This window comes from Enoplosus armatus, chromosome 13 (genome assembly GCF_043641665.1).
Source record: "Enoplosus armatus isolate fEnoArm2 chromosome 13, fEnoArm2.hap1, whole genome shotgun sequence".
NCBI lineage: Eukaryota > Metazoa > Chordata > Actinopteri > Centrarchiformes > Enoplosidae > Enoplosus > Enoplosus armatus.
Genome location: NC_092192.1, coordinates 14996675 through 15007249, shown reverse-complemented (window position 1 = coordinate 15007249; position 10575 = coordinate 14996675). Strand labels below are relative to the sequence as shown.

General features: G+C 41.0%; 1 protein-coding gene across 1 annotated transcript; it reads left to right on the top strand.

Annotated features, from left to right (window-relative positions):
- The first annotated feature begins 227 nt into the window (after positions 1–227).
- LOC139295250 (leucine-rich repeat neuronal protein 4) lies at positions 228–3735 on the top strand. The gene is made up of 2 exons (XM_070917405.1): positions 228–276; positions 1069–3735. Exon 2 carries the CDS (start codon positions 1077–1079, stop codon positions 1806–1808), a length of 732 nt encoding a protein of 243 aa, XP_070773506.1. The 5' UTR covers positions 228–276; positions 1069–1076; the 3' UTR covers positions 1809–3735.
- Positions 3736–10575: the final 6840 nt, after the last annotated feature.

Here is a 10575-nt window from a genome sequence, read left to right as displayed (position 1 = left end):
TGATCTAACTAATAGCAGACTAAAGTAATACCACGAACAGTATGCACACGCACTTACTCACATTACTAAACCATTTAGCAGGAAGGGAGGTGGAGCTGGTGGAGAACGGTCGGGAATGAGGGAGAAGGGGGTTTGTGGGAGGGCAGAAAGAAGGAGGTGATTGTTTGGGGAAGAAGAGAAGCATATAAAGGGGGGCAGAGCAAGAGAGGGTAGCAAGTGAAGGGACACGGAGGAAAGAGCTCACCCACATTTTGATAACGCTTTTGCAAACAACAGGTAAGTTCATATATTTTAATATTTGACACATATTCACTCCTAACACACAGAGTTTAGCTGTGGCAAAAACAAAGAGAGCAAAGTATATTAGTATTCAATGGAGGCTCCTGCTCTGCTTTCAATGCAGTTAGACACAGACTTATGTTAGGGAGATTTCTGAATGGGCGCCATTGTTATCTCTCTATGCACATTGACCACAGAGCACATTTCAGGTATGTTTGTGTAGATTCTTGTGGAAATCGCGCATGCAGCTTTCCTGTAACTGGATCCAGCTGAACGGGGTGAGCTGTGTCTTGGGTGTGTATGACCTGTTGTGCAATACCGCCTGGAATGCTGAAGTAATGTGAAGTACCTCCAAAGCTCAACAAATGGGGATTATTCCTAGCAGCTCTGTGTACAAGACTGTAAATCATTGACAAACATGCCGCAGAATAATAAATTTCAACTCATTAAGTGTCCACATGTTTTGTCATTTGCTTACCCAAGAGTAAAAGCAATGTGCTCTGGTTTTGAGAAAACAGTTTATTCTTTGAAGTTAGGGAGAATGTTTTTATTTTCCAACTGAAACCAGGCCCACGTTTAAGCCTTTTGTTTCATTCGACACACTCCTTCCCTGTGCATAATCTCTAAAAGACACAGCATCAGGGGAGGAATAGCTGTATGTCCTCGTTCAGGCTCTTTCATGCTCTGAATGTACACATTGCTGGAGGCCCAGGGGGATACTTCTCAGTCCTATGCAAAAATACAGATTTTCCAAAACATTGATGGAATTGTACTTTCTGTGATCTCCAGACAGCACGATGGCTGCCAGCAGGGACCTTCCTTTCCCCCTGGTGATCGTTTGCCTGGCTCTCATCAGGGGTTGCGCTCCCCTGCCTACGCCATCACGAGTCGCTGGGACGCATCCCGTGAGCCCTCTGAGACCACGTTGGTTTTCGACCGAGGCCCTTGTGCTTCCCCCAGATGATTACTATGAAGATGACACAGTCACCCCTATTTTACCCAAAAGAGTGTCTCCAGTTGAAGGGACCCTTACACGGTGCAACTACAAACCCTGTCTCGAGGGTCAGATCCCCTGTGCTGATCTAGCAGCCTCCACCGGCTGCTTGTGTCCAGGGTTCACTTTATATGATGTGGCTCCAGAGGCTCCCAACCTGAAATCAGTGTCCTGGAACGGGTCAGAGGTTGTAATTCAGTGGTGTGCACCTTCTTCACATGTCACAGCTTACATTGTGACAGTCGGGGGGCAAGAGAGGCAGACGTTTGGGAAGGACCAGAGGAGCGGTGGAGTTGGCGACATAGATCACATCTCAGAGGTTTGTGTGGTTGCAGTGAATGATGCTGGAGACAGTGACGGGTCCTGTTTGATGTTCCAGCCCAGGGACAGCAGTCTGCCTCTGAAAGCAGGACTCATTGGGGGAGCTCTGGGCTTCCTGCTGCTCCTCTTGCTGGCCGTCCTCCTCTGGAGGCACAAGAGGCAAAGGAAGCAGGAGGCCAGCATCTCCATGCACGACACAGCCGAGACACAGTGAACAGAAAACAGAGCAAGACTGGACGCTCAGAGAGATAAGACTCTGTCCCGCGAGACTCCTCCGCCCCATTGCAGTTAATTAACTGTGACTACATTATAGTGTCTGAGGCTTTCTGCACAAAGAGGTCCTCTGAAAATGCCGTAGGAAACACAATTCATTATCTCACATGAAAATATCTGACCGGTAATGTTCATTGCCTAATTCTTGTTTCATTCTGAAAACCCATTGGTGGTGTGTCAAAGGAATTCCACAAATCCATGACTTAAAAACCAGCTGCAGAAAAATATTGGTATTTCTTAGCTGCGTTGTCTGAAAATGGAATCCAGAAGCCAAAAAGAATGTTGCTGGAGAGATAATGTGGATTTTTGCATTTGAAAAATCACAGTAATTTAAGTATTTATTTATTCCTTGATTTTAGATTATTGAATATGTTGTTTGATTCCTCAAAAAAAACAATCAATCAACAACATATCTCCAAGACATCAGCTTTTCATGAGCTAAGAAAACTGTCATGTTTTCAGCTTTGTGTCAATGCAGTTTTCCAGTAATCCAATGAGTTTTACTGTAGTTTATTTAGATTAAGAGGAGCACTTTATCCTCAAGTTTATCTTTGGAGACACAGTTTTCTTTGAACAGTGTAGGTCATATGATGAATAGGAATTTATTTACTGAGACAGTTTTAATAGTACAGAATACAATGAAAATAACAATAGATTCACACCAGAAACAAGGTACAAAGGTTCAAATGACAAAGTATTATTTGTGATCATGTAGCAGTTGTTGACACGTCAAAACATAGTGTCCACAGTACAGAACAGTATATGTACATTTTCTTTGAAACTCTGTGAGAGTTATGTAGATAAGAGTGAATGGATTGATTATGGTTTCAAGCATTACAAGTGAATGATGTGCTGTATTTTGTATTGTATTTATGAACCTCATTTTGTTTGTTGCCTTAGACCTTATACATGTTACGAGTTTGATTTGACAGGTTTCCTTTGGAGAAACAAACTGAAACACAAAACACAGAACAAGGCAGACTTTTAAAACTGGAGCGACTGTATATGTTAAAAGTCTGACTACTTGACTCAAGTAAAACATATAATTAGTTGCTTTTATACCCATGTGTCAAACTATGAAGTTATTTAACAGCTTTTGGATGGGTGGGTTTTTCCATTTGTCATATTTCGGAAGTTGTGTCAGCGCACTGGATGAGCACAAGTGTTCAGAGCTGTTTTTCCAGCTGTCATACAATAGCCCTGCTCAGAGGATATGGATTTTGTGAGACTTGTCTCATTCCAGCTGAGACTTCCAGTCATCTAGCACTGGGCTGGTGAGAAGCTTCTGGCTTTTTTCTTCTTTTTTACCATGATGAAAAAGAGAAGAAAGTCCAATATTTAAATTCTCCCAGTTTATCTCATGTTCAAGCCTCCATGTGCATGTCTCGCAGCCATGTTATAATTCCTTCTTGCTGGCTGCTGCCGCAGAGTTGTTCCACTGCTCTTGGCGTCTTTCTCATTCCAATTTACATCGCACAGAGCTGTATGGAAGTCATCTAACATCTGTAATTTGGAGACACAACAGATTGTTTATTTCAGTCGCTGAAATGGCCCCAAGATGTTGCTTTTATGACACCCATTCAGAGAGTGCAGTCACTCTCAAACTGGGAGGGAAAAGTTGACTTGAATGGGCCAGTATGAGACAAAATGCAAAAACATGGGCGTACAATATCATGTGGTGGTAGCAGACCAAGATGTAATGTACTTAAACCCCATGCAGAATAGGACTACTGCCAGAGCAGTGCTGTTCTGGTGATGGTACCAGAACAGCACAACATGTACTTACAGATGAACAAATATACACGTATATGTATGTTGTTACAAAGTTGATGTGGTTTGCCTTTTTGAAATAAACTATTTTTGAGAAACTCTGGATGTTTTTGAATGTTCATGAAGAAATCAAAATCTACCTATTACGCAAAGTTAAAAAGTTCTCAATGAGCAAACTGACTGTCATCCAGTCATGCACCTAAAAGGAAAATGAAGGAGCAGCGTGTACTTTGCCTCTGCAGCTGCGCCTGGAGTTTAAATGCTTCTGAGCTCTTTGATCATAAGAATGCAGAGCCTAGAAATCTACAACCTCAATATAAGACATGAAAGATACATGACTGTAAAGACAATGTAGAGGAGACCTGGTAAACGCCACCATTTTCTCTTGAAGAGAGCCTCATACACTACTGATATGGAAGCAAAAAAAGTAATAATTTGAATTATTAAAGCAATTGAAAACCTAAATACAAAATGTAACCACTACTGAACAGTAACATTTGAATCCCACTAAATGTATAGCATTGAAATATTTTAATCTGAAAAACATTTATTTATGTGGTTTGAATTCTCCTCTCCTCGTTCGGTGATTTTAAGTTTTTCTGTGTCAAAAACTTTATTTGGTTCCACAAATTTAGAGAGGAAATTCAAGCGCGAGGGGATTCCAGTCTCTCACCTGAGCTTCTCTCTCTTGGATCACATGACTGACGAGATCTGATGGAGTCCAGATTGCTTTTTCGCGCAAGCTCGAATACTCTCAAGATTACATTAATCACAGTGGGCACTTCAATTTTGTGAACCCAATAAATTCAGTGGTATTCTGTGATATTTGTTTGAAGATTAATGTATTAGTTACATTTTCTAATCTAAATATGTGAACTAATGACTTAAAACTTAAAGTGATTGATGTATAATGGACATATGGCACACAAGATACACAGACTATTATATCTGCTAATCATTCGCTGATGCTGAGTTTGTGCCTCTAATGAATAATCTCCTGAGGTTTTCAGTGGAAAAATGCCACATTTTTGTAGCGATGGGCAGCACCTCCCAGACAGGCGGGGCATCTCTGCAAACAGTTTTTGATGTCAGTAGAAGTAAAGCGGAAGATCATCTGGAAGAAGCACAGATGTGAGGTGCAGAATGTGCGTAGGAGAGATTTCTCAGTAAGGTATCTGCTCTTGTCAGCTGTTTTTCATTTTCAACATCTTAAGAGAGAGACGAAGCAGATTACGGTCCCGATGAAGCTCAGCTGTGACTCGGTTATTGGTGGCTGCTTTTTTTTTTTTTTTTTGTAACTGCAAGCGAATTTTGCAGCAAGGTCACCAGCAGGGATGCATGTTGACAGGACACTTCTCAGTCAGGACGAGTCATGTTGAATCACTGCTATCTCATTTAGTAATCCGGTGAGTCATGTTACTTTGTGGTGAGGAGGTCACATATGAAACAGTGAATCAGCTGAATTCAGGATGTGGAATTTCACATGAAAATACTTTGTGTCAGCCTCCACCTGCCACCACTGCTGCCGAAACTGTGTGATTAACAATGACGACAGAGTTTGTTTGTGTCAGTATGAGTATTTGTGTAGTCTAAGAACTGCTGCTTGACGTGTTTTTATTTGTATTTATGAAGTTTTGGAGTCTTCATGCAGGTGCTGCATTAGGTCATTAGGCTAATGATGATTAAACAGACAGAGTTGAAAAATGACTCGCCCAATAAACTCAACTAAATATGGAAAATGTCACATAAGCCACGAAGCAGACGAGACATTTTAAAGGGGCATGAAGTAATCCAGGCTTGGAGTATAAAAGTCACCTTATTGCCCTCTGCTGGTCTCTTTCAACCTTGAGAGAAGTACTGAATGGATGTACTGAAAGGCAGAGAAGAACATTAACGCAAAAAAACCCAAAACATAATCACGATAATAATCATGTCTACAAAGCTGGATCCTATTTGGTTCAGTGCAAATTAAAGGCCTTTGTCTGCTCGATCCTTTACTTAATCCTTTCCTAATCAATGCTTTTATATTAACAATGGCTCGAATGACGGTGTAATGAAAGGTGAAATATCACCTCTCTGCAGTTCCCCCTCAGCGCTGTGGAGCGTTTTAGTGTCTTTCAGCTCATTGTTTTGGTTTTCATGCCAGAAACGTGTTATTTGTTACTGGTTCACTTTCACTGGTCTCATCAGTGCAGTTTTCAGACGCAGCAGGCAGCTGTTTTCATTAAAAAAAAAAACACTGTACACTTCCTTCCCAGAACAAAACGGCGGGCAGACACAGTGAGTGGCTATCTGGTGAACACAGTGGAGCATTTAGCAGTTAAAGAGAGACAAATATTTCCCTTAGGAGTTTGTGAAGACCAAAAAGTAATTTTATTAAGTTAAGTAAGGAGGACATGGAGGTAATTCTAACTATATCTTTTTGGTAGTTTATAACAAAGCCTCATATTTTACAAGATGTGTAAAACCTGAATCTGTAAAGTTTATAGCTGTAAATAAATGGAGTAAAAAGTGTAATGTTCCACTCATTGAAGTAGAAGTGCAAAGTAGCATAAAATAGAAATAATCAAGTAAGGTACATGTATTAATATAAAAGTAAATGTTCCAGCACAGTGCAAAAGTATTTAATATGTCAAGATGAATAGAAATCATGACAGCATATGTGAAACACATGAAATCTGAGATGACAAAGAGGAAGAGCCGTTGAAGTTGAGACCTTCAGTGTTAAGATGGATAAACTGTAAAAAATGCTAATTGTAACCTGATTTCTTCTGCAGCAGCTTCTGCAAATTAAATTCTTCTTCATAAAGTGTTAAGATTATTTTGTCTACCCCCTGTGTTGCATGTGACATTACATTGAATAAGGCCTGATTGTTTCATTTCTAGAGGAAAACAATCTCCTTTCACCGAGTGTATTTTCATGGCAGCAGCTTTGCAGCTGAGGCTTTAAGAGGCTTTACTGCAATGAAAGTAATTGTAGGTTGTAATATTATGTTCATCTCATAACATTATACTGGTACCTATTCAAAACCATCATTCATTTTCATGCAATTAATTATTCATGAAAAATTAATTTGCATTTAGCACTGGGAAAATGAATGTTGGTTTTCATTATTAGTTATCCACCAGCAGGGGCACTAATGGCTGCTTTCTCTGCCCGCTGGGGTGAGCTTTTAGAGGGCATAAAATGTTCAAAGTGGGTCAGGCATCCATCAGTGCCCATTATTGGATCTAGACTGTCCTGACTGGCTTTATTCAAACGTAGGAAGGTTTTCACTTCTTTAGTCTTTTAAGCATTTTGAAGACAGCACAATGAACAAAAAGAAAGGCAAATAAAAGGGTGTCAATCAAAGAACTTGCTAAATGAGCTGGGTGTTAAAAACTGCTTTTTACAGGGGGACTCTGGGCCTTCATCAGAGGAAAGTCTGGGTCTGTGGTGGGTGGTTGTAGAAACTGATCCCCCCCTGCAGGCGTCTCATCCTGTTTACTCCTGTTATGTCTTAGACTGTGTCTGTCTGCCTTGGCTCAAACCACAACTCTGTAAATAAAAAGATTAACTTCTGTCTCTAAGTGTGACTCTGGTGTCTCTGGAAGGATGATCGAGGGTTTATGTAAATGCAACAAGGCGTGTGTTAGATTACATTTCTTCTCTTGGCATCATCGGTGACGAAAAAACAAGAGTGTGACATCTCTCATCATCCGGATGTCTTTCAAAAACAAGGTCAGTGTGAGTCAGAGCAACTTTCATTAGTTTTCATATAGGAACCACTAGAGGTCATCATTGTGAAGAGCACTGTAGAAACCAAAGCCAGGGGCCCTGGCATGCACTCAGTGATAATGTAGTGGAAATGGAAATTAGTTGCTCTAATAGGGATGAAAATGAGTTTGCGGTGGTAATCTGCTCAGCAACATTTCTACATTGCGAGGAAGAGGAAGAGTTTGTGTTGGAGAAGCAGCTAAATGTTTGCTCTCCGCCACCGTTTCTTTTCAGGCAGGTCAGCGCTCTCCCTGCGTCTCCCCAGGATAGATCAGCAAGAGCGTTTCGTAAAGGAGAGGAGGAGAAAATCTTTCCTGTTTTTTTTTTTCCATTTCCTTGTATGAAGAGCTAGGGTAACCATGGCAACCTGGAATTATACAGGACCGAACTGAGGAGGTTGAAAGTGAGCTCAGCTCAGGGAGGAGAGTTATCAATCACTTTGGCATCAGCACTGTCACACACACAAACACACACACACACACACACACACGCCTGCTCTTTCATCCCTCACATGACTTCACAGGCCAGGAATCATGACATTTTCCTTTTCATCAGAGAACAAAAAACAAAATCCACTTCAGTGCGCCAGTGTCCAGTGGATAGATGTGGATGCATAAATCACTCAAAAAGTGTTTGTAGATGTCAAAGTTTTCAAAACCAGGGCCAGTATGCCAGACTATGATTTATCATCTGGAGGAGCCCACTCCAATCATAACATGTAATTCATTTAGAAAACAGAAAAAGAAATACCTTCAAATCATAGGAGAAATGATATCTCAGTTTTATGTTTCAGTTTGCTTTGCAATAAAAAGACATGACCTTTACTCATTAACAAATTAAGGATCTCTGTGGAGATTTACAGGTTTACGATGAATTAGTCGAATAATTAAGATCTTTCACTACATGAATTAAAAACAAAATAAAACCTGCAAATGTCATCAGGTCACAGCAGGTAGAGAACATTTAATTCATGACACTTGACATAGTACGTGTTGAAAGAAGATGTATGCTTCGTATGTATTCTTCTTTAAACGTGTGGCTGCTTATTTGATTCGATTTAGTTTGGATCAGGTGCTCTCAGCTGAATCTTTAAGAGTGAAGGAAACCTGGAGGGACACAGAACCGGAGCTGTATTTAACCCTGTGAGGTTAAGTAGTCCTCCCACAGCAGCTGCACTGTTCCAGTTCCCCGCTCTTCTCTGTTGGTCCGGAGGAAGTGGCTCTTAATGCACTTTATAAAATAACATGTTCTTTGTTGCCTCAAAGGAGAGTCTCACAGTTTAAAGCTCTCAGTGTGCAAACTGCATCACCCGCACCGCCATTTATATTCTTTACCTGCTTTTTCCTTTTCATTGTCAAGGGTGCACTGGAGCATATCCCAGCATACATTGCGTTGAAAGTAGGGAGACACCTTGGACAGGCTGCCAATCTATCACAGAGTCTGCAATCCACTTTGAGCTATGCGAAGAAACTTGCATGAAAAAGTGGGAGAGCTCACTGCAGTAATATGAAAATATAATATAAATATGAGATGCAGAGAAAGGTAGTTGTGTGCACACCCTGTCCTGTATTTAGACCAGGTACAGGATTCAACAAGGGAAAAAAGAAGATTTTTCTATCCAATAATGTTTTTTGGAGCTTTAATCCAGTACAGAATGAGGATACAAACATGCGATTTGCACACAGAATACCTTTAGATATGAGACACAACTCAGGCATAAATGAAAATCTAGGACTTATACAAGGCCAGATGTTTAACAAAACAAATCCCAATTACTCCCTCCCGCCTCTGCCATAAAATAAAATAAAAAAACACTACAGCTGGGGCAGGAACAAGCACTGGAACAAGAGATGAATCAGGGACAGATTATTCAGGACACAGTCACGGGGGGATAGAGAGCTCAAGAGGAGAGCAAAGATTTGACCTTTTCTGAATATTCATGATGAAAGAGAGCGAGAGAGATGTAAACCTTTTCTGAAACCTTTGTAGAGTCTAATAATGAAAGGCAGCTTGTGATTCAGTGCAAAAATAAATACATCTAGCAGGAGTAACATCAGGATATCCTGGCTGTCTGCCAGCCAGGAGGATCAATAGCCTTTAACACCATCATGCATGCAGTCAGAGGACAGCAGGGATATGTGGCTCTGCAGAGTATTTCATCATGATAGGAGGGCAGATTGGAGCTTTAGTTACAGTTAGAGCATCCCTCTCCTCGCTGCTGAGAGCGATGCTTTCTGACTGACAATGTCATTAGTGTGCTGTGTATGTAAACACATCCAGCAGCCTAGAGAATCTAGGTCATTTTCTGGCTGGGATGAGATGAGAGGAGGAGCCGTCTGGAGACACACCGAGCCGCAAATGTGTGCTGTGTTCATGTGTCAGGCCGTAATCCACACGCACCTCTTTTATCTGCTTCATGAATCAAGTGAACCCGCCTCCAGTGGTGATGAAATCCGCTGAGAAACACAGGTAGTGAAGCAGGAGGGAGGAGGAGGGGAGTGGTGAACGCATGTAATTTCTTGCTCCAGTTCTCTTTGCTTTAGAACTGAGGACACATTGTTCATTAAAAATCCAAGCCTCCAGCCTTCAGGATACACAAAACTCTGCGTCATGTAATATTGACATTGGCTTGCATTAAACACCAGGAAACAATGCAGCCATGCGCCGGGAATTACACACTGGATCGGGAACATCATGTGCTGCATCGCTACAGAGGATATGTGGATATGCTGAGGTTGATTTTTTTTGTCTCTTTTCAAATCTGTCCCTGAAGTGTTCTTTATTAGGGTGTCAGTGCGATCCATTTAAAAATCAATTAATGCTTTAAAATAGGTCTGAGAACAGCAGAGAGCTATTGTAAAACTCAGACTGCACTCTGTCTGGTTTGACTGCTTGGATCAAATCCTCCATTATGCTAGAAGTCATTTTATATTGCGATATATGATGGGATATACTCATTTTTGGGGGCGAAATCAGTTAAGAAACTGAATTAAAGCCTCACAAATCCATCACATTGATGCAAAGATCATATAACAAGACTAAGACTCTACAGCCATGCTAGCAGCTCTGTGAGGCTGTACTTAAGCACAGTGATGCTTTGAGCTAAATGCTAACATCAGCATGCTAACATGCTCACAGTGACAATGCTAGCATGTTGAAGTTTGGCAGGTATAATGTTTAC

Bases quoted from the DNA above. Each gene is read 5' to 3' on its own strand.
- LOC139295250 (XM_070917405.1), top strand. From the start codon at position 1,077: ATGGCTGCCAGCAGGGACCTTCCTTTCCCCCTGGTGATCGTTTGCCTG.